This window comes from Hyperolius riggenbachi, chromosome 5, assembly GCF_040937935.1.
Source record: "Hyperolius riggenbachi isolate aHypRig1 chromosome 5, aHypRig1.pri, whole genome shotgun sequence".
In the NCBI taxonomy this organism is placed as follows: Eukaryota; Metazoa; Chordata; class Amphibia; order Anura; family Hyperoliidae; genus Hyperolius; species Hyperolius riggenbachi.
Window position 1 is genome coordinate 377,672,506 of NC_090650.1, and position 25,430 is coordinate 377,697,935.

Sequence of the window (25,430 nt, forward strand, 5' to 3'; positions counted from 1 at the left end):
GAGTATAGATGGGAACTAAAGTGCCTCAAACCATAACTGCCTTTATTCACTGTACTCTGTAATAGTGCGGGGAGGAAGTGAAATGCTTGAGGGGGATGCGAGGATGCCATAGAGCAGTAAGGGAGGAAATGACACCAGGATTGGCTTCATCCAAGATGGCCCCTGCCACGAGCAGTATTCTCTTAATTTTAATATCTCAAATTTCACTGAAATCAAAACGTGGAAAGTGCAATAAATCTGTTATGTAAGTAGAGCAAACACTGCATTCTACTAGGAGAAGAGAAATCCACAGTGACAATCGCTGCACACTATGTCACAGCATGCCACAGACTGAGAGGAGCATAAATGAACTGTAAACTCCCCCCTCCCCCTCCAAATGTCCACGAACTGCTAACTCACTGCACCCCCACCCCATCCCATCCCATGTCCCTCATTCCCCTGCTTTGGCAATGCCTGTATTGAAGCTTGGTCATGCCAATAAAGCTATATTTGATTTGATTTGATTTTATATTTATCTACATACATATGTGTTTTTTTTTTCCTGGCGTGGTTTGGCTATCAGTGTTTTTTGCTGCTACAAATCACATTAACGCTCATTAACGCAGGTGTCTATGAAGCTTGTTATTTTGCGATGCGATGTGATCATCTAATCACACCGCAATGAAACACTGTTTGCCGATGTAAACCGGCCTAAATGATTTGTCTTCTTATGTAAAGCAATCTTGGTTTGTGGGTAGACGCGGGCCGAAGCCTTGCATTCTAGGTTTTGTGTCAGTAAGCCATGGCTAGCCGATATGGGAGTGAAATCTGTTGTTTGGTTTTTGTAGACTCATTGACACAAATTATTTTAAAAACATTTTGAAAGTGCTGATAAGGCTTGCAGAGTGTCTTTATGAATGTATATGATACATCCAGGTAATGAAAGCCACCACACAGATGTAAGTGAGGCCTTCAAGACCCATAGACAATGGTGCATTTTGAATTCAAGGTCTTCTAGATTGCAAATAAGATTGAACCTAATGAAAATGTTTATGCTAACCTTATGCAGATTTCTGCAGCTTGAAAATTTTAGCTGCAAATTTGATTGGTCCATTTTCAATCTGCATACATTTATATAACATGGAGTACTGGGGAAAAAACACAAAGACAACGGGAGCCCAAATGGTGCAGTATCTCACAAAAAGATGAAAATTCGAAAAGGGGGGAGTTTGACAAAGGAATACTCACAAAGGTGGGTTGCACGAGGGGCAACCAACCACTTTAGGCAGGTGGAGTATCTTAACCTGACTCCACTCAGGTATACCAGCAGTCTTGGAGGTGGTCGCTCTCTTGGAAAAATTCCATACACTGTAGACCTGTGAGCTGGTGAAATTCCACCTTAGGTTAGGTGTGTGGGACTCCCCTCACTTTGGAGCGGGGGGAGTACGGTACAACAGGAGGTGAAGAGGCGCCCAATAGGTATATAAAACACTTTAAAAACAATAAAATATAAAAATAAGAGGTGGCTTACCTCATAGACGACAAATCACTTTAGAAAAATAATTTTAATAGTAATTAAGCACTGGCAACGCGTTTCGTGGGACCCAGCCCACTTCCTCAGGCCAAGTAAAGTGCCGCTCTGTCTATCAAGCCGCGTTTGGGGCGCCCCAAACGCGGCTTGATAGACAGAGCGGCACTTTACTTGGCCTGAGGAAGTGGGCTGGGTCCCACGAAACGCGTTGCCAGTGCTTAATTACTATTAAAATTATTTTTCTAAAGTGATTTGTCGTCTATGAGGTAAGCCACCTCTTATTTTTGAATGTTATTATTTTTAAAGTGTTTTATATACCTATTGGGCGCTTCTTCACCTCCTGATTTATATAACATTATGATAAACATTTGCATCTCATTGACCACAAAACAGTTAAAAAGGGCACGAGAAGTGTCCTGTTGAAAAAGGTGTTTAGGCCGTCCACCATGCAAACTGGCTCCCTTTTCAACGGATGTTGACATGCATGGTAGGGTAAATGGGGGGGGGGGGGGGTTAAGGTTAGGCGCCCACCAGGGTGGCTGGTTATGATTAGGCTCCACCACCCCACCAAACGTTAAAGGGAAGATCTGAGGTGTAAAAAAAAAAATCTATTTACCTTGGGCTTCCTCCAGCCCCTGGCAGCCATCCTGAGCCCTCGCCGCAGCTCCACTCCCAACTGGTGGCACAATATCCACATAATTGCAGATGCCGACTGGCATCTACTGCGCATGCACAAGCGTGCGGCCACTCTCACATAGCCTTAATCATTCTGCGCAGGCACCTGCACAGAACACTTCAGCTTACGTAAGCGCGATCACAAGCAGCGCTCGTGCAGGCTCAGAAAATGCCGACCTGGTAAGGTCAGCATCTGTAATGGAGGGAGCCTAGGGCCACCGGCTGGGGGCGGAGCTGTGGCAAGGGCACCGGACGGCTGCCAGGGGTTGGAGGGAGCCCCAGATTAGCAGATTTTCTTTTTTATTTTACTTGGGGGAGAACATCTACAAGACGCTCCTGGACCATTGACACACCAGAGTTAGTATATTTTTTCCCAGATTTTTGCCCTCTAAACTTACGTGCGTCTTATAGTCTGGAGTGTCTTATATGCCGAAAAATACTGTATATTTATCTTATTTTATACCAGGTGAGGAACATTTTCAAGCAAATTACTCTCATTAGGTAAGCATTGGGTTTTTCCTCATGGGAATGCTGCATTTAACCTACAAACATATAAGCAGAGATGAGTATAGGTTGACTTTAAAGTGGATCCGAGATGAAAAACTAACTATAACAAGTAACTTGTCTATATATCTTAGCTAAAGTTTAGATAGTTTACACAGCAAATCTAGCTGCAAACAGCTTCAACAGAATATGATTATTTCTTCCTGTGATACAATGACAGCAGCCATGTTGTTTGTAAGCATTACACACAGCCAAGCTTATCTGCATCTTCAGCACTCAGCCTGTGAAAAAAACCTAATCCCCCCTCCTCCCCTCTCCTCCACTCTGCCTCTGAAATCTGTGGCTAGTAATACCTCCCACTCCTCCTGCCCAGACTGAGCTCTCATGAGCCCTTGCTACTGTCTGAAAATGCATTGGCTCTCCTAAAACCTCTGGGCGTGGCTTGTTTAGTTTATAGGGAATAAGTGTATTAAAACAAAAACAAACAAGTATTTGGCTTGAGGAATGCCCTATAAACAATAGGAAAGGAACACAATTATGCAATGAGTAAAATTTCATCTCGGATCCTTAAGCATCACTTTTTGAGGGTACAGTGCTGCCCATAATTATTCATACCCCTGGCAAATTTTGACTTAAAGTTACTTTTATTCAACCAGCAAGTAATTTTTTGACGGGAAAAGACTTAGATGTCTCCCAAAAGATCATAAGACTATGTACAAGAGGCATTATTGCGGAAAAAAAAAACATTTCTCAGTTTTTATTTACATTTGAGCAAAAAGTGTTAAATCCAAAATTATTCATACCCTTCACAAACTGTCACAGTCTGTGGGAAAATCCAAAGTTCTATACCATTCCAAATAGTCCAAGCTGTTCTAAAGCATCCTAATTACCTTGATTAATTGGGAACAGCTGTTTTAATCAACTCAACAACAGGTGAAAAACAGCAGCTCACTGCAGTTGGTTTGTAGACAGTCATGGCTAACAAAGGAGCGCAACGGAGGACCTGTGGCTGCTTAAAAGTCAGGAAAGGTCTACAAGGCCATTTCTAAATATTTTGAAGTTCCTGTGGCTACAGTGCAAAGTATTATTAAAAAATACAAGATGTTTTGCACTGTGTAAATCTCTGAGGACGTGGTCAGAAGCCAAAAGTGACACCTGTGCTGGCCAGGAGGATAGTGAGAGAGGTGACAAAGAATCCAAGTATCACCACCAAGGCCATCCTGGTGAATCTGGGCATCTGCTGGTGGCAATATCTCAAGGCAGATAATCCAACAGACACTGCACACTGCTGGGTTCCACAAATGCAGACCACGGAGGATGCCACTTCTCCAGATAAGGACATTTCAGCATGACAATGACCCAAAACACACAGCAAATGTGGCGAAGAAATGTTAGCAGACATCAACATTAACGTTTTGGAGTGGCCCAGCCAGAGTCCTGACTTGAATCCAATTGAGAATGTGTGGTGAGAGGTAACGATCAGGGTGATGGAAACAAGACCCTCCAATCTGAAAAAATTGGAGCTCATTGCTAAAGATGAATGGGCAAAAATACATGTGGAGACATGCTAAAAGCTTGTCTGCAATTATAGGAAGCTTTTGATTGCTGTAACAGCAAATAAAGGCTTTTCTATTGATTATTGAGAAAGGTATGAATAATTTTGGACTGGACACTTTTTGCTCAAGTGTAGATAAAAGCTGGGAAATGTTTTTTCCCCCCCACAATAATGCCTTGTACGTCATCTTATTATCTTTTGGAAGACACCTGTGCCATTTCCCATCAAAAAATTACTTGCTGGTTGAATAAACTTTAAAGGAATACTATTGATACCCAAGTGTTCTAAAATGACAGTGTGCAAATAATGTCCAAGTAGCTGTGTAAACATTTTCCTGCTTTTCGTGTTAAATATCAGAGGCAAAAGCTGTAATTTATTGAGGGTAGGATTTAGCTACATTGGGACAAATCAATTGCAGAAGGGGTGTCTGCTTCAATGCACAGCCAGAGTTGCATATCAGACTACAGAAAGCAAATATCAAACGCTGAAAGCAAAAACAGTATGAAAAGCTGTGACAATTAGTTACATTTCCTCTGCTCTCTTCAGACAGGTCAGTGAGAAGAAACACATAACACTGCAGCTGCAGCTGTTGGGAGCTCTCTCTCTCTGTCACACACAGTTACACATAGAGTTAACTGATCAAGTGTGAGGGGAATTCCCCCTCTCCTCATAGCTCAGTCAGCCATCAGTTTTGGCGTCAGTAAAGTTTGAATGTATATTGATAACAGTAAACAAAGAAGTTGCTACTAAAATGTATACACCAGTACTTAGCAGCACTTCCCAAACAATTCCTGTGTCAATTGAAAAAAATATGTAAATCGATAGTATTCCTTTAAGTCAAAATTTGCCAGGGGTATGAATAATTATGGGCTGCACTGTAGGTACCACTAGGGGGTTCTGTGTAAGAGATGAGGTCACAGTAAACAGCACAGTGGGCAGCACAGTGGTGTAGTGGTTAGTACTCTCGCCTTGCAGCGCTGGGTCCCCGGTTTGATTTTCAGCCAGGTCAACATCTGCAAGGAGTTTGTATGTTCTCCCTGTGTGCGTGGATTTCCTCCGGGCACTCTGGTTTCCTCCCACATCCCAAAAACATACAGATAAGTCAATTGGCTTCCCCCAAAATTGGCCCTAGACTACGATTCATACATTACACGATACATACATAGACATAGAACTATGGTAGGGATTGGATTGTGAGTTCCTCGGAGGGACAGTTAGTGATGATCCTATATATACTCTGTAAAAAGCGCTGCGGAAGATGTCGGCACTAGATAAATACTAAATAATAATAAACTGTAAATATTACATATACTCTATTATATGAATCAAGTAGTAGAATGTTGGTAAACCTACCAATATTCTGCTACTGACTACTTCCTGCACCCTTTTCAACAGGTGCCTTTATCAAATGTATGCATTGACCATCCCTTTTCCACTTTACCACCAACAAATCGGTTGACCCCCACCCCCTACCTGGAGCAGGAGGCCAGTTGCCAATGTAACTGCTGCACCTCTTTTTATATAAAACTGATTCAATCATGTAAATATGTTAGATGTTCTTTTGAATATGTTATACATATACATTCATTTTCATATGAGAAAATTAGGATTGCTAAACAGATTTATTATTATGAGAAAGCAATAAATCCTTTTTTTTCATTCATAAATCAAAATACATTATTTTAAACCAACAAACATTACTGAATGTGAACTCTGTTTCAGGCCAGGAGTCCTCTGAAGAGGATATGTGGCATTTCGATTAGTAAGAAGAGCAAATTAAACAAAGTATAATTTTTCCTCTTGTTGTGTAGAAATGAAATGTGTTTCCTTGAAGGGTAAATAGTCTTGGGAGTCTTTTTACTGGAGAAAGTAAAATTTGATGTTCTCAGCAATGAGTTCTTGCCTTTTGGCATATTTCTCACGCGTTTGAGTTTCCAGATTCGGTGAGGCACATCCCCTAAGGAAGTAAATTAAAGCTTGCAAACATTCACAGCAGTGCAGTGAAAATTCATAAAATGTTCCACCTAGACCAGCATGGAATATCATCTCAGACTACTAGGAGCTATGCTATCAAACTGCAATGCTATAAATAATAGATAGAACTGTAATATTAAAGCTACACTCCTGTGACTTGAGAATTGTCACTAACCTCATCAGTAGCTTCATAATTATCCAGAATCAAAGCCTTGAGAATTTTCGATCTGCGTTATGGTTTAAAAAAGGAGGAGGACCTTTCAAGTCACCCACCACTCCTCAGCAACATTGGCAGTCAGCAGGGTGGAGAATAGTTGTGTTCAGCCAGAACCTGAGGAGGGGGGATTTGAAAAAAAATGATACATACATGGGGCTTCCTCCAGCCCCCTCCAGGCTTATCACTCACTTGCCGTCCTTTAATTTATCCTTTAAAGGAAATCAGATCTCTAGCTATAAGAAGAACCGATTCTTACCCGCTGCATCCTCCTGCAGAATAAACACGTGTGAGTCCCTCTCCATCCTCCTGTAGTCTGGCGTTCTGCCGCCATCAGCCCAGTAATTGGCTAAGTCATGTCAGTCTGGGTCTACTGCGCAGTAGCGCAGAAAACCCAGACTGAGCCTATTACCGGGGCTGATCGCAGCTGAATGGCAGACCGCAGGAGGACGACGAGGGACTGACACGTGTTTATGCTGCAGGAGGAAGCAGCAGGTAAGAATCGGTTCTTCTTATAGCTAGAGCTCTGGTACACTTTAATTCATGGCAGTATGCAGTCTGCCCGAGTTTCATGCCATGCCACTGAGCAGGTTTTTGGACAGTTTTTAAAAAAAAATTGGCTAAAAATTTGGCCTGAAGGATTTTGAAGTTCATCTGCCATTAAAGTCAGTGGGGTACGCAAAACGTTTGTGGTGTTTGGCCATCACTATGGGTGAGCAGGTATTTAAACAGCTCTCACACAGGAACTGACATAATCTTTTTTGATCAGCAGGGCAGGCTGGGTGGATGCATAAACATAAAAAAATTGTCTCTATAGCGGTAGCACGTTATAGCCATCTATGCTTAAACCTTGTAAACATGCTAGATGGCTCTTGGTCAGTTGGAACTTCCTCTGCCAAGAATCTAACATGTGTTTAGTGGGGCTGAATCCTCCCTGATGCGTCACCGAGAGATCTTGGATGAAGACAGGCTGACCATATTCCTCTCCATCTTACTCTGCTCCCTTCATCATGCACTCTGCCATAGGGCTCTCCTCCATGGCAACAGAACGCATCACTAGCCAGCTGGCTAGTAACATGCCTATACAGAACTTGGCCCTGAACTTTCACCCAGGGTTGAGTCACGGTCCCTGTGGGTGACATTAATTGTACATCTGTACACATTTAGATCAGGTTTCATAATAGTATAAAGTCGGAAGTAGCAAAGATTCTGAAAGTTGGTCATGTTGTCAAACAAGAGAAGGGAAGAGCATCAGGGGGTGGTATCAAAGCCACTTGGTGTGGTACAATACTATTGGTACAATAAATTATTAATATTGTACAGTATATTCCTGCTGAAATCTCATGGAAATTGAGTTTGTAATGTGGTGGAGAATTGATTGCTTTCTGATCCGCGAGGGATTGATTGCTTGCCAGATTGGATTATTAAGGTGGCCATACATAAGACAACATGGCGGACGATCGACCATCCAATTCAATTATTTATATCGAATTGGATGAAAATCGGTGCCGCCAAGTGCATGCCCGACCGACAAAGGTACCAATTTCGGGAAGGAAATTGGTTGCATGGTCGACCGCGCATGCTTCAAGATGTTGGGCCGAAGTTGGTTGGTCGTTTGTGCGGTTTTGGAACGAACGACGAAACCCCCGCCGCAATGTATAGGTGTGCCCCGTGTGCATTTATACATTACCTGTCCGGTGTCATCCTCCACCTCGCCGGGCAGCCGCTGATGTCAGACGCTATACGCCGCTAGCGTGTACGCGTGTATGTGGCTGCCCGGCGAGATGGATGGACACAGCATGGAGGCTGCTACAGGACACGTAATACATAAATGCACACACTCGGGGGCACATGTATACATTAGGGGGGCAGCGGCGGTGTGGATGTAGCGGGCTCAGACGATTCCCTGAAGATTTCATCCTAAAATCGGATGGGCATCGGCCTGTAGTGTATGGGCAGCTTTGACAAAGAGATACATTGATCTTTAATCAGATTCGATTAGAGATAAATGTGTCTCTGTCGAATCTGCCCATAATCGTCAGGTCTATGGGCAGTTTTAGTCATCCATGTATGGGTAACTTAACTTACAGCCCAAAGGGTAATTACTCATGAATAAATCTAGCACTAGCTGCATCCGAGGCAAGGCTTTTCGCTATGTAGTTCCTGAGTTTGGTGCGGCGGTAGCAGCAATGCTATAGTCCGCACCCCATGCACAGGTAATTAGGGGATCTGGCAAATGCTGGACCCCTAATTATTTATCCCTCTGAGTTGCAATGACTCGAAGAGGGAATACTAATTAGCGCCGCTGGGAATTTGTGTACCAGCAGGGGGAGCCGTCATTCGGCTCATCCTGCTCCAAGACGTTCGACAACCACAGCAAATGTACGCCCTGCATCTCTTTTTGGTAGAAAGGGATGTTTTGTTTGAGACGGTCTGCATTTTGCATTGCCTGAGTTTGCATTAGGAATGTTGTTTATTTACCAGTTTATTTTAATGTGTAACTGTCAGGCATAAAATCAAAAATCAGTTCTTTATTTTTATCTGGTAAACAAGTAATAAGGATGCTAACCAGGCAATCCAAAGGTTAACATCACTATTACTTTTTTTGTAAACTCCAGTTTACCTGACTCTTATTTGGTACACACAACATTTGGTACACAAAAAGGAAGTGGCAGGGCATTCTGGGTTGTCCTTTTTTTACTTCTCTACTTCCCCTCAGACTTAACTAATGCAGCCTGATTGGCTGAATCCACTTTCCCTCCTGTTTTCCCCTCCCACACCTCTGTTCCTCTCTGATTGGCCAGTATTTTTCATGCTGAGCCAATGCACATTCTATAGTGAAGGGCGGGCAATGCATACATAATCAGGCGAGGAGAGTAAGGGAGGAAATTACATCAGGATTGGCTTCAAAATAGCCACAAATAAAATGGGAAATGCTAAGAAGGATGTTCTTTTTTTTTACTGTAGAAAAATCACTAAAATCAAAATGTGGACAGTGCAATACATATGGTATGTGAGTAGAGCAAGTATTTATCTACTTATATATGTATTTGTTTTTCTGAGATAGTATGGCTGACAGCTTCTCTTTAAGCTTCACCGGTACTGTAGTTATGCAAATTACCAGTACTGTAGTAATGCTGTAGTTATGCAATAAACAACTTATTTTCCTCTGAAAGTTAACGTAACACGTTAAAAATACTTCAGACCAGAGCAGGGACAAGGTTCTCCAGCACCCATGGCTAAGACACCAAAGTGCGCCCCTCCACCCCTCCCACCCCAGCTGTCACTCACTGATTGCTGTTAGACTAAGAGGCGCCACAGGGCCCACAACCTCCCCAACACCTTAATATCTAGTTATCTGGCTTGCAGTCACTGCTATGTATCCCCTTTTCTTATTTCTTTCTGCTTCATACACAATTAGGAATGACAACTGAATGAGTTGCGTGCCCCCTCCGACACTGCGCCCTGAGGCTGGAGCCTCTCCAGCCTATGCCTCGGCCCGGCCCTGCTTCAGACAGCAAGGAAATGCAATGAATGTTTTAATAAATCCTATCATATTTCATACTGGAAGAATGTGGAACTATCCTTTAATTTATGGCAGTATGCAGGTCTTGTGACTGTTTTGCTAGGTGGATAAAGCACACTGCATTCTACAAATCAATATTCAATTACTTATGGTTGCAATATTTTAGATTAATTAAGAATATTGATGCCTTGCGCTGGGTCGTCTGCATTAAAATTTCACTGCTAAGTTTGCAGTGTAGCAAAGCTTTTACTTAAAACGCCATTTCATATTGATAGAGGTTCCTGAATACCCAATTCATAAATAATGACATTTGGACATATTTAGATTTGAGTATATGTTGAACCCACAACTGTTTTATGGTTGGCTGCCATTTGTTTTAGTTAAAGATGAATCGGTATATCAAATACATGGTTTTTATCTTAAGAAATTCATTTTGCTTATAAAGTGTTTTAAAGTGACCTGCCATGAGTAGGTTTGGTCAATTTTTTAAAGAGGAACTGTAGCGAAAAGGGGCAAAAAATGAATACATTGCAAAGTGAGAAGTTCAAAAATAGAAGCAATATTAATAAATGCTTGATATTTGCCATGTAATTTGTTGACATAATCATATTTACTACTGGCAGACATGAAATAAAAACAGACAGCACCAACTGCCATTATCTATAACCACAACCCCTAACAATGGGATAGGCTAAAAGGTTGCTTTCCTATAGATATACATATGCACAGAGAGGTCTACTGGTTGTTTGGCATTTGGAAACAGTTGTCATTTCCTACAATGCAACAAAGCTCACAGAAAGTAAACTGTCAGGACCTAGGTCCTGACATCACACTGTGGGAGGAGTTTCACCACAATCTTAGCTATACAGACCCTCCTGATGATCTATTCGAGAAAAGGTAAAGATTTCTCATGGCAAAGGGAGTATCAGCTACTGATTTGGATGAAGTTCAATCCTTGGTTACAGTACCTTTTTAAAGCTAATGTAACCCGGGTTTTTTTTTTTTTAAAAAAAAGGCAGATACTCACCTAAGGAGAGGGAAGGCTCGGTCCTAATGAACCATCCCTCTCCTCTCCCGGTGGCCCCGATGCTGCGCTGGCTCCTCCGTTCTCATCCCACGCCGAGGGGACTTCGGAAGTCTTCGGGAGCCAAGTCCTCCCGAAGACAGGCGACGCACACGCGAACGCATCATAGATGGGCGCAGTGTAGAGCGGCCCGTCTTTTGGAGCACTCAGGCTCCCGAAGCATCTCCGAAGCCTCCCTTCGGCCGGGAGACAGCGGTATTTGACCGAAATGGTCGAATACCGCTATGGGGGAGCCAGGACAGCAGCATGCATCGGGAGAGGAGAGGGAGTGCTCTATGGGACCCAGAGCCTCCCTCTCCTTAGGTGAGTATCTGGCTTTTTTAAAAAAAAAACCCGGTTCCCATTAGCTTTAAAGCCCATTACACACATCAGACCCGCAGTAAGTGAGTGTCCCTCTGGGATTTATCAGGGTCCGAATGAAACTTTGAAGGAGGCTAATTATATTCATAAGGTGACAATTAACTGAACAGCTGATTAATTAATCGAGTTGCTGGTTAATCCCTCTGCACCTCCTGAATATGATTTTACACCACAACTTCCAGGACCTGTGAGACCAAAATATCTTACCATTCAGGGGAGGACTGGCCAGGGGGGAAGGGCGGAAATTTCCCCCCAGGCTGCCTCTCATTTAATGATTTAGGGCTGGTACAGTGCCTGGTACATGGTTTTTTGTATAAGGCAATGTTAACCACTAGGCTGGCCGAGGGAAATCGATGCCTAATTACAGAGTAATTAGAGGGTGGGCATGCTGGTAAATATAAACAGCACGATGCAGAGCAGATGCTTGCCTGCAGGGTCCGTGGGAAAATATCTGTCTGATTTCGGGTGGAAATTGGTTGAAAGTATCGATCTGAGATGCTGGGAAATCTCGGGCTGATGTGGTCGATCCAGTGCGATAATCACGAACAATGAACGCGACGGAAACCCCGGCTGTTGTAACTCAAAATGTTTTGTGCCCCCCATTGCCAGAGCATTATACTTTACCTGTCACGCTGTCCCTCATGTGTCCTTGCTGTATTTCCCATGTGACTTTTGGCATATAGCACATGGGGCACGTGTGTGATGTAATTTGGGCCCAGGCTGCCGTGAAAATGGGCCTCTAGTTTGTGTTTTCCCTCCAGGCCAAAAGGTCCCAGTCCTCCCATTTAGTTGTATTCTTGGACATCGGCGTTGGCTAACAAGAGGGAATTCAATTAGATTGCTCAACATTCATCGAGTAGTTTACACAGACTTTCAGTACCATGGACAGTGATGCTCCTCAGCTGGTATTAAAAAGAGATACAGAGAAAACTCTCCCTTCAGTGATATGCAACTGACATTTACTGACCTGTGTCTGTTTTTCTCTGCATTGATGAGCAGGGAAGCTCATGGGCCACCTTACCTTGTATGATCTTCTGCACTGCCTCAAAGATCTTCTTGTGCTACACAACATGTACAGTCCTGGCCAAAAGTTTTGAGACTGTCAAAAATATTGGAAATTAGAAAAGGTGGTGCTTAAGTTTTTATAATAGCAGTTTGCATATACTCCATAATGTTATGAAGAGTGTTCAGATGAATTGCATAGTCCTTCTTTGCCATGAACATTAACTGAATCCCCCCCAAAAAACCTTTGCACTGCATTTCATTGCTGTCATTAAAGGACCTGCTGAGATCATTTCAGTAATCGTCTTGTTAATTCAGGTGAGAATGTTGCCGAGCACTAGGCTGGAGATCATTATGTCAGGCTGATTGGGTTAGAATGGCAGACTTGACATGTTAAAAGGAGGGTAATGCTTGAAATCATTGATCTTACGTTGTTAACCATGGTGACCAGCAAAGAAACGCATGCAGCCATCATTGTGTTGCATAAAAATGGCTTCACAGGCAAGGATATTGTGGCTACTAAGATTGCACCTAAATCAACAATTTATAGGATCATCAAATACTTCAAGGAAAAAGGTTCAATTCTTGTTAGGAAGGCTTCAGGGCGTCCCAAGAAAGTCCAGCAAGCGCCAGGGTTTTCTCCTAAAGAGGATTCAGCTGTGGGATCGGAGTGCAACCATTGCAGAGATCGCTCAAGAATGGCAGCAGGCAGGTGTAAGCGCAACTGCACGCACAGAGAGGCAAAACGTTTTGGAAGATGGCCTAGTGTCAAGAAGGGCAGCAAAGAAGCCACTTCTCTCCCCCCCCCCAAAAAAAACATCAGGGAAAGATTGATCTTCTGCAGAAAGTATGGTGAATGGACCTCTGAGGACTGGGGCAAAATCAAATTCTCCAATGAAGCCCCTTTCCGATTGTTTGGGGCATCTGGAAAAAGGCTTGTCAGGAGAAGAAAAGGTGAGTGCTACCATCAGTCCTGTGTCATGCCAACAGTAAAGCATCCTGAGACCAATAATGTGTGGGGTTTCTTCTCATCCAAGGGAGTGGGCTCACTCACAATTTTGCCAAAAAACACAGCCATGAACAAAGAATGGTACCAAAACACCCTCCAACAGCAACTTTCAAAAATTCAACAACAGTTTGGTGAAGAACAATGCATTTTCCAGCACCATGGAGCACTGTGGCAAAAGGCAAAAGTGATAACTAAGTGGCTCAGGGACCAACACGTTTAAATTTTGGGTCCATTGCCTGGAAACTCCCCAGATCTTAATCTCATTGAGAACATGTGGTCATTCCTCAAGAGGCGGGTGGACAATCAAAAACCAACTAATTCTGAGAAACTCAAAGAAGTTATTATGAAAGAATGGGTTGCTATCAGTCAGGATTTGGCCCAGAAGTTGATTGAGAGCATGCCCAGTCAAATTGCAGAGGTCCAGAAAAAGAAGGGCCAACACTGCAAGTACTGACTCTTTGCATAAATCTCATGTACTTGTCAATAAAAGCCTTTGAAACGCATGAAGTTCTTATAATTATATTTCATTTCATCACATAAACCACTGAAACAAAAATCTAAATGCAGTTTATCAGCAAACTTTGTGAAAACTAATATTTTTGACAGTCTCAAAACTTTTGGCCAGGACTGTGGGCATATCTCCATGTTAATCTCTTCATATTGTTTCAGCTCAACCAAAGTTTAACACTTGTGATGCACAAGTTTTCCATACAACCCCATAAAGACCATGGCACAGGGACCTGATTTCATAAGGGTCTCTTGTGGTCTTAAAGGGGTCTCTTGTGCTGGACAAAATGGTTAGGCAAGCACTGCTTGTATTTACCCCCCTGGCGGTATGATTATTTCCAGATTTTAAGGTCTTTTTAAAAAGTTTCAGACCCTAAAATCTGGGGGAAAAAATCATGTCGCCAGAACGCCAGCAGCAGCCCCTTTTCTCAGTCACCTCCCTGAGCTCCAGCACTGCAATTTTACCTCTGCCCTCTGGGTGGCGCTGTAACTATTTGGTGAGAGCAATGACGGCAATCTCACCAGAGTGATTCAGAGCCTCTGAGGACAGGAAGGAGAACATCTGGATCCCCCGGTAGGAGAGTAACAGCTTCCGCTGAGTGCAATACTCTGCACAGAGTTCCCGGATGCACTTGAAACAAAAAGAAAAACCGAGAGCCCAATATAGTGCAGTAAGTCTAACAATTGTTGGCGAAATAATTAACAGATGTGGATATACTCACAAACACGGGCTACCACATAGGCAACCACTTGAAATGCAGGTGGGGAGCATTAGAACCTGACCCCACTCAGGTTTAAGAAGTCGCTCTCTGTAGATAGAAAGAAGGGGACAGTCCCCTCCACCCAAGGTGGACTATATACTGTGCAAATTTGGACAGAGGCGCCAGGCAGGTTAAAATGATCTAAAAACAACTAAAAAGGAGGAGTACAGGTGGACTTACCTCCTGAAATGATGGACAATCGAGATTGTTCAAATCGCAAATAACAATTTATTTTGGCACTCCGCAACGCGTTTCGCAGGTATAACCCGCTTCATCAGGCAAGGAGTGCAAGCTCAAAAAGGTCCAATAGTGGCAATGCGCCTCTGTCGACTGAGACAGAGGCGCATTGCCACTATTGGACCTTTTTGAGCTTGCACTCCTTGCCTGATGAAGCGGGTTATACCTGCGAAACGCGTTGCGGAGTGCCAAAATAAATTGTTATTTGCAATTTGAACAATCTCGATTGTCCATCATTTCAGGAGGTAAGTCCACCTGTACTCCTCCTTTTTAGTTGTTTTTAGATCATTTTAACCTGCCTGGCGCCTCTGTCCAAATTTGCACAGAGTTCCCGGAGGCTAGCCCGAGCTTAGCTCGGGATTACCGCCAGGAAGGTTAAAGCAAACCTAAAGCAAAAAAAAAAAAAAGTATGATATAATAAATTGTATGTGTACTACGGATAATGAATAGAAGTAGCAAAGAAAAGAGTCTCCTATTTTTCATTTTCAGTTATATCGCTTTTTTATAGACTGTGACAGTTGCAGTTTTAAAACCACACTCTATCTTTTAAGCTATAAAACAAAGCAGAAATAAAGAGCATTTGAACTTCCTTGTAGTAAAACCTTATCTAAAGCTGTCCATCATTGTTTCTTGGCTATTTCAGTGCTTCAGAAAACAGGACTGTATTTAGTTTGGCCCAGTGGTTCGAAAAGCTCTTTTACATAGATAACTGAAGTCTTGTTTAGCTATTCTTGTACTGGAAAATTAATGTTCTATATCTTAGCTGTTGAACTCGATGGACGCATGTCTTTTTTCAACCCAAATAACTGTAACTATATACACATACAATTCATTAATTCATATGTTTATTTTCACTTCAGGTTTGCTTTGACGCCATTTATGTATTTAAACATACCTGCCTTGAGTGGAAATTGTTTGCTTTTATCGGGTCATATTGGACTATACTGGGAGTATTTGAGGGAATTATTGGCCTCTGTTTAGTGTGAGGGGGGGGGGGGGGCACTTGTTTGATAATGGTGTAGAGGAAAGTGAGGAGGTGACATACTGGCTGCCAAAATTCAGGTTGGGGGAGGGGTTGACTGGGCACACTTTGCAATGGTGAGTGTGGGGTGGCTGCCCACTCAAGACCGGGTTTATACTTTTTGTGCCCCTAGGCCAAGTGTGTTGTGGCTCGCCTTCCATCAGAGCCCTCCCATTCCATGTGCAGCCCCCCTTCCATGTATACCATCCATGTACAGCAGCCTCTCCCTTTCACAAACAGCTTACTCGGGCATCCGTTGCCCATTTTCATGTGTTGCTCCCCATTTTCAGCCTCCTGATATGTAGCAACACTTTCATGTCCCAGATGCCACCTCAAGCTGCAGCTGCCCAAGGACTGGGCCTTTGTTGCCTTCCAGACATCAAGCCTTGTGCCCACTGCTGTACATATACTGTACATGAGCTCTCAAGCAAACTGCAAGTATCAGGTTATCCCTGCCTGTGCTGGATAATGGAGCTCAGTGTTCTCCACGGAATTTTTTTTCCAGCCGGGTGGCATGAAAAAGTAGCCGGGTGGGGTACAGGGCCGGTGCAATTCTGCTTACAGTATAAGAGGAGGAGAGCCAATAACAGCTGAAATTAGCCGGGTGGAGCATCTGGCTAAAAGAGCCTGAGGAGAACACTGGAGCTCTTAATGTACTGTAGTTGCTCATTATGTGCTTACAGTCATGGGACCTCATTGGCTACATATTGTGGTAGCATACGGTGACATCCCACATGACAGAAGCAGCTGTGATCTTGGGGCTGAGTAAATGGAAATTTACTCAAATTTCCACTCAAAGCTTACTGGATGAAGAGCTGGCTGGAACTCACAGCATTGTCAACATCTAGAAAGGACATAGGTGTTAACCACAACTGAGGCTGGATAGTTTACTGGTTAAGAGAAAACAAGATAAGACAGGAGCACTCTATGGTGCATAAACGTTTTAATTGAATAAAAAGGAGAAAAAATTGCACTTACAAGATGTAAACGCTTTTAAAGCATATCGCCCAACATCCGGGCTGCGAGGATTCCCTTCGTCCCTCTCCTCTCTCTAAATCCCACCGCTATGGTCAGTAGCAGGGATGTCGAGATGGATATCAGACCCTTGGGGTGGGGTGCGATTATTGTGTCCTCCTTTACAGTGCTTGCAGCCTCATGAGGCGTTTCGGCGTGCGTACGCCTTCATCAGATACTGGTTAAGAGCTCTGCCTCTGTCACGGGAGACCAGGGTTCAAATCTCGGCTCTTCCTGTTCTGTAAGCCTGCACCTATTCAGTAAGGATACCTTGGGCAAGACCTACCACCACTACTGCTTATAGAGCACGTCTTAGTGGCTACAGCTCTGGTGCAAGAGAAAAGCGCTATATAAATGTTCTGTATATGTCTGTGTCTATAACCGAGAGGGGTATGCTGCCTTGATCATTTAAAACTGCAATATAAAAATGAATTGACAAATAAAAAGGCTACAATAAAAAACATAGCATTAATGCAGAGGGAATAGAAACAAGTGCAATGTAAAATGGTCCTTTTTATGGTTCTTATTATTACCTAAGTGTACTCTGGTGACTATTCTATAGATTAACATCCCGCATAATGTGCTGCCAGCCTCCCTTCCTCCATTCGGTTCACTGACCATTCGAACAGTGACGGTAATAATAATTTGCTGATGCTTTCAGCAGTGCGGATCGCAGGAAATCACTGTGAATGCCACTTATCCAATTGATGTTTGATTACTAAATAGGGAGAAAAAAAAATATCATCCATTATGGAATTATGCGTTGGAATGCTATAGCGGCTTATCCTATCCAGAAATAGCTCGCTCTGCGTTTAAATGTCATCGCCCTCTTTTTTGACACATTTTCTTTCGTTTGTTGTGGCTTTTATTCCTAAGTGCACTTTCATGCTTCTACACTGAGAAACAGAAAGAACAAAACACATGCATTTTTAATGGTTATTTTTGCCCAATTTTTCATGCACTACTGTGCATTCTGCAAGCGCGACGGAAGGGTATTATTGCTTGTTTTTACAAATGTTTCTGCATGCATTTCATCGGAGGCAGGAAAAAAAAGAAAGAACGACAGAAAGGAACCAGTCAGTGTGCCTGCTGCTGTTTTCAAAAAGCACGTCCATAACACTAGCCCTTCATTTTATAGGTGCTCAGGTGCTTCTCTGTGGAAGGAGCACTTGAGGATAAGTGTACTTAAAAGGCAGGCGGCAGGACTTCGAAACCGCGCAGCATTAATGTGCGCCACTGTGAATCTCTCCACTCCCAGATGAGCTCCAGGCAGAGGCCCTAATAAACAGCTGAAATACAGTGTATGGGAATAGGGATGAGCAAGCAAATCAGGCTTTTTTCGCTTACCTAACTTTTTTTGTGATCGATGATGGGCAACACTGGGGTGGACAGTACAGCACCAACATTTTGGCAGGAAGTGCGGAATGGGCATTTGCTAAGCGAATCATTTGCTCCCAGGATGCACAGCAAGCCCCAGGAGCCAATGAGAACAGATGCCACCACAGCAGCCAAACTGACACAACGGTGAAGGTGTCTTTCCACAGGCAGGAGTCTGTAGTGGTCATTGGAGATGGAGTAGGAAACTTAGAGGTATGAGCAGGGGACATAACTTGTCCCATCCCCATTGTTAATTCTTGATCATCCTATCCTATTCCCGGTGCTGGGTGGGGTTCCACATGTAAATTAGGATGGGTGGGAGTGAGGCAAGATTATCCACATGATTGTCCACATGATCACCTCTATAGGAAACATCTGTCTAAACTGCAAGTAGTCTGTCACTAATTACACTAGGTCCTGATGATGACACAGGTGACCCCCAAATGAATAGACCATAAAAGCAGGTTATGCTACAGTATAATCTCATTATAACAATCTCACGTATAGTAAACATTTGGGTATAGTACATAACCTTTCCAAGGTCTCGGCCAATCTCTATTATAAGTCTAATAAAAACATGTTTTTTGGCCCCTACGTGATGATGACTCTCGATATAGTAAACAGTGGGTGGTGCATGCCTCATATGTCAGTGTGAAACCCATGTTCAGCTTCTCTCTTCGGGCTGGTGCTGCAAGTCCCACCCGCGGAGGTGTCCTCAATTCGGAGATGGCTGCATTTTTAAGGAGCCCTGGATACTATACCAGCGACTTGTCCAGCCTGGTTATGTATACTTAACCTTTTGGTCTCCTAAATGCACAAGTGCTTGTACTGTACCTCCAATGGGAGGACAGAGGTGGTCCTTTGCAGCAGAGAATGTACTAGGGCTTGTAGGACTATTTCGAGAACAATTTCTGATATAGTAAACCACTTTTCCCGGTCCCTTGGAGTTTACTATAAAGATATTATACTATACCTGCTTGGCAGTTTAGACAAGACGTGGCCCTGAAGCTGCAAGTTCTGCATTTTCTTTAAGATAATCAGTTGCTGGTCTTCATTGCAGATTGTTGACTTGCGATGAACCACAATCAATGATTTGCAGATTTCAGCTTAGTATTCTGCTTTATTCACTAGTTCTCTTGAAACTACAAGTAAAATTCTAATTAGCATGCAGTCCTTTTTTGTCGCTCATACTCTTTCAGAACTTTTATGCGACGGTTACAAGTGAAATCCAGCATTCATTAAAGGATCCATTAAGTTAAATTAGTTACATAAATTAATTTTCAAGTGTATTTTCTCTTTATAGCCTGCTGTGAAAGTTGACTAAAATGGCCTTTTCTTTCTTATAAAGACTCGTAGCTTGAATGTAGATTATATTTTAGAAGGTGTTTTCTACAACTGCTGTTAAGTAAATAATAATGGGTTATCGCCTTCAGGCAGAAACCACATTTTTCTGTTGTCTTTATAAGTGACTGTATGATCTTTCAGCCTATCAGTAAGTCTGTCTCTGTAAATATCTTTTTGACAGCTCAGAAGAGGCAAAGTTTAAAGTAGATCCGAGATAAAATTTTACTCTTTGCATATAGTTTATAGCGCATTCCTCAAGCTAAATATATATATTTTTTAATACCCTTATTCCCTATAAACTAAACAAGCCTTGCCCACAGTTCCTCCAGCATTCTGAGTCCCATGTAGCAAGTGCTTATGGGAGTGCACTCTGAGGAGAAGGAGGCTTTTCCCGAAGGAGTAGGAGGAGGCGTTACCAACCAGAAATTTCAGAGACAAGGGGGCAGAGGAGAGAAGAGTGGAGCTTTCACAGGCTGAGTGGTGGAGATGCAGAGCAGCTTGCCTGTGTAATGATGACTATCAGAATATGGCTGCGCTCATTGTATCACAGGAAGAAATAATCATATACTGTTGAAGCTGTTTGCATCTAAATTTGCTTTGCAAACTTTAGATAATATATATAAGCAAGTTGCTTGTTATAGATAGTTTTTCATCTCGGATCCGCTTTAAAGTCAACCTCTACTCATCTCTGCTTATATGTTTGTAGGTTAAATGCAGCATTCACATGAGGAAAAACCCAATGCTTACCTAATGAGAGTAATTTGCTTTACAATGTTCCTCACCTGGTATGACATGAGATAAATATACAGTATTTTTCAGCATATAAGACACTCCAGACTATAAGACGCACTTAGGTTTAGAGGGCAAAAATCAGGTAAAAATATACTAACTCTGCTGTGTCAGTAGTCCAGGAGTGTCTAGTAGATGTTCTCCCCCAAATATTGTGTCCGCCATGTGTCTCCTACTTGTCTCTTTGTGTCCCCTTGTGTGTCCCTTTCTGTCCCCATGTGTCTACTTCTGTCCCCCATTTTGTCCCCTACTGTCCTTCTGTTTTGTTCTCAGCCCCCCCATGCGTCCTCCCCTGCCCTTCGTTTGTATGTATGGTATATGGCCACTGTTAAGGGTGCATGTTCAAATCCAATTCTGATTAGCCAACCATCGGCCTGTTTTACAACCTCCTTTAGTATGAAAGCTCACCTACTTAATCTGTTCATGTTAATCAAATCTGTTGGCTCTCATACTACATGGAGGTAGTAAAACTGGCCAGTGGTTGGCCAATCCATAATGGATGTGTGTACATGCCCTAATCATACCAAACCAGCTGCATACCAGCTTCGGGCATGAAATGCTAAAAAGAATAAAAAAAAAAAGTTTAAGCATTACAACATTTTCTAAAGATGTCCACCCTTCATGAATACAAGCAAGATCCTGGTCATCAGGCTTCGGGAATTTAACAATGAATCTTTCTGGAAGTGGATAAAAGCTATAACAATCCAGCAAGTTCAATTAAGCCACAAACCACGCAAAGCGGAAATATTCGTTATGGGTGGAGCTGGCCTTTAGCATGACATTAAAAATGGTGTTAAAGGCGAGCTTACATTGCAACCTGGTTCATATAGTCTGTTTCCAAGCCGAGGATGTCATTAGGTTTGTTTGTCTCTCCCTTCCACGTTACACTTCCCTTTATTGTTGAATCTGTGACCTTTTAATTCCCGCAGTTTATAAAACAGGAAGCGTGACCTTCTGCCTCTTCCTCCGGGCTAGAGATTCTGATCGAGATGCTATGAGACTATGAGAAATGTATACGCTAATATGCTCACAGTAGCTTTTGACCTGACTCCTATGGAAAATATTATGGGGCATCCTAATTAAGACTAAATCTTGTCAAACAATGAAAAGCCACAGAAACCATAATTATTAAATAGGAACTGTAGAGAAAATAACATAATGAATAAAAATGCCTATTCTTTACAAGATTCCCCGTAGGCCATGGGACCTAGAAGTGGTTTCACAGCAGTCATTACAATTTTTGGGGGGAGCAGCAGGAGTTGGCGTAGGCCATGGAACATAGAGGTGGTTCCACGGCAGTCATTACAATTTTTTTGGGAGCAGCAGAAGTTGTAGGCCATGGGACCTAGAGGTGGTTTCACAGCAGTCATTACATTTTTTTGGGAGCAGCAGGACACAATTTTCAACAAAAATGTGTTTTCCCACTTTTTATAACCTATACAATTAGCATATTTGCTTTTGTGCACAAGTATTAATATTCATTTAGATATTATAACTTCCCAAAGTTCAGTTAATTTACTTTGAAAGCTGCTGGTGCATTTTATTTATAACGGTTGTTATTCTGTGCCAGCAGTTATTTCTCATCTGTTTTTCACTGCAGCACTCGTCAGTTGAAGTCCAGCACAGCCAGAGAATGTTTACATAAATGTATCAAGTAAAGAATGTGTAAGATTATAAGTAGTTCGGCTGCGGGTTCCTGCGGGTTCTCCCTGCAGAAGAAAGAGTCAGCCCTGTGATGTAACCCTTTGAATGCTGTTTTACTAAAAAAAAAACCACTGTGTTAGTACATTGTATGCTATCATGTACATTGTATCAGTTGGCTGATGGTGTAATGGTTAAGGGCTCTGCCTCTGACACAGGAGACCAGGGTTCGAATCTCGGCTCTGCCTGTTCAGTAAGCCAGCACTAATTCAGTAGGAGACCTTTGGCAAAGTCTCCCTTACACTGCTACTGCCAATAGAGCGCGCCCTAGTGGCTGCTGCTCTGCTCTGGCGCTTTGAGTCCGCAAGGAGAAAAGCGCAATATAAATGTTATTTGTCTTGTCTTATAAATAATCTTTTAGAGCAAAGAAGAAATTCTGGGTTATATTCCGCTTTAAAATGTAAAAATATGCGATGATGGTGATAGGCAGCAGAGTTTGGGAGGGAGACATTTTCCTGCGTGCGAACACAGGGAAGACATCTCTGATCAGGGGGGAACTCTTCCTGCTGCTGCTGCCACCCTCAACCTGATCACGTACTTGACGTGATCCACCAACACCACCATCACTCCATTTTCTTTTAGGAGTGGCAGGAAATTGCTGCTGCTCTCGCTTCATTGTTTTGGGGCAAAAAAAGTTTATTGGGGAAGGGGTATGAGCGACAGAAACAAAGTAAAATAAATCCACCTAACTTGAACTAAAAAACAAATAAGAAAATAAGGGTGTGAAATAAAGAAAATAAATCAAAAACAAAATAAAGAAAAAAAAAATGAAGTTAGAAAACAAAAACAAAAAAAACTTGCACTACACTCAACTAATCAATCATCTAACTCTCTCACTCTGTCAAACACTAAGCCTGCGGCCTGGCTGGCTCTCTCTAATGCCCCATACTCACGGGCAACATTTCTGGCCTGTCGCTAGCACACGGGAGCGTGTGTGCAACAGGCCGGCGACCCCCTCCGCATACACATGGCGGAGGGACCTGGCAACTGATGCGGCGGAAGCTGTTGCTGAAGTTCTTCCCCCCGCCGGAAGCTCAGGGTATTCCCTGCTGGTTGCTGTTGCTAGTCCGCATACTCACACGGTCTAGCGACAGTTGTGGCGGAGTTGCGGTGGCAACTGTCGCCGGGCAATTGACCGCGCCAATCGCCTGGCGACAGCAGCGACGAGTGACGGCTTGGGGTGCGTGCCTGTGCAACGCCTCATACTCACGGGCAACCTGTCGCCGCAACACGCGCGCGCCGTGTGTTGCGGCGACAATTGTAGCCCGTGAGTATGGGCCATAACCCTCTCTACACAGCAACAACTAGTACACTACACTACAATCTATCACTCAAACTAACAATCTACTGTCACTCTCTCACAAATACACCTACTACTACTAATAGCTCACACTCAGTCTAATTCTCTCTCACAGTCTTTAAAAAGACTTTTGTTTTATATACAGTCTTTAAAAAGAGTATTGTTTTATGTTGAAACAACTAATATGGGTCTGTCTCTCCTCTCTCCAAAACACCAGACTGAAACCCACAAGCTTTGTGACTGTCACACCTCTCTTATATACAAAATGGGTGGGATAGCTGATGATAGGTAGCTAGGAGCTGGTTGCTATTGTAGGATTGGTTGGTTTTTGTTAAGTCTCTAATTGGTGCTGAAATTCCGATTTTAATGCAGAAATCGGCGTGTTTTAAGCTTCTGTGATGGGTCTATCCTTTCCGATCCTTCTGATTGGCTTAAAAATTCTGCCTAACAGTAAATGCAGCTTTTTCACGCTTCTGATTGGCTTTTAATTTCTGATGGCTCTGATTGGATAAAAAATTCTGATGAAATTCCGCATAGAAATTCCTCTATTTACCGATTACTGCTATAGACGGAATCACGGAAATCTCAATTCCACTGAATCCAACGTGCAACCCTATTGAAAATCTAGTCAACGTGTTTCTTTTTTTCCCACTTTCACTACAGTTCCTCTTTAAAGGACACATCCGAGTAAAAAAAAAACCCAAAAAACATGACCGTGGTCGGAAATGTTGAGCGTTCTGCGCAGTAGTTCTACGCCTGCGCAAAACTCTCAAGGCCACCTGAACGCGATTGTGCGCCGCACATGACACATTGGGCAGGCACAGAAGTTGCCGATCTGCATTGGAGTGGACCCCGAGACTCCGGAGCTGTGGCGAGGGACAGATCGACTGTCAGGGGCTGGAGGAAGCCCCAGGTAAGTAAATCTTGTCTGTTTTTTGTTTTTTTTACTAGTGCCTGTCCTTTAAATCAAGCTACACTGAATACATAAATAGTAATAAACTACCATTTTACAGAATAGATAAGTTTGCATTTGGTTTGCTTGTGTCACCGTAACGTTTAATATTTTTGTTTCTATTACGCAGGATCAGTGGTTCTGGCGCGTAAGGAATAATAAGGTCATGGATGGCTATCCTATGCAGATTACATACTTTTGGAGGGGGTTGCCCCCGGGCATTGATGCAGTTTATGAAAACAGCGAAGGGAACTTTGTCTTCTTTAAAGGTAAGATTTGTCTGTGTCTTACTGGAGGGTCATAACCTGGGCTGCTACCCTGTGTGTCTGATTACGTATATAGGCTGGATAGAGCTACATAAGGTTTAGTAGGAATTCAGAGCTAGTAAGCTTTCAGTCATTAGTGCATAATATTTGTCCCTCTACTCCATTCTTCAAGTGGTAACTTATGTGCTTATAGAACCACTGAAATAGGCTAGTAAGAGGTGCCCAAAATGGAAAATATGTAAGGTTAACAATGGGAGGGAGATCTCTTCTTCCAACTAGTGATAAACTCCTGCAGTGTTGGCTGGACAGAATTTGAATCATTTCTTAGGGTTACAGCCAATTTATCATGGAAACCATGTCTGCAATAAATAACTGCACATTGGTCTTAGATTATGATGAGCATATGACTAGGGGGGGGGGGGGGGGGGGGGGGGCTTGCATGGTGTGTGGTTGTCTATCAGGTGATCCTTGTGTGTGATTACCCTGTGTCTTCTGTACAATTGTTGTGAACTGGTTCATGGGTGCTGGAGAGCATTTTTACCAGTTCGCTCTTTCTCCATGTAAAATGAAGTTTCAGAGTTATGGTTATATTAGATGAGATGGTCTGCTTTTATTTGTAACCAAGCACAAGAAAAGGGAAAACTGAAGACATTCGAAAAAAATAAATATAAATAGTATTTTTGTTTTTTAACCCTGTAGCAGCCAATTTATTTAGAGGCTTGGTAAATTTATTTTAGCACTTTTTTAA

The 25,430-nt window shown here is 42.8% G+C and overlaps 1 protein-coding gene across 3 annotated transcripts in view; it reads left to right on the forward strand.

Moving 5' to 3' along the window:
• MMP16 (matrix metallopeptidase 16) overlaps nt 1-25,430 on the forward strand; it is a 262,120-nt gene that overhangs the window by 215,083 nt on the left and 21,607 nt on the right. For all 3 annotated transcript variants that reach the window (XM_068237616.1, XM_068237617.1, XM_068237618.1), the window contains one exon: nt 24,547-24,685. In XM_068237616.1, coding sequence (XP_068093717.1) covers nt 24,547-24,685 — 139 coding nt within the window. The remainder of the gene's footprint in view (nt 1-24,546; nt 24,686-25,430) is intronic.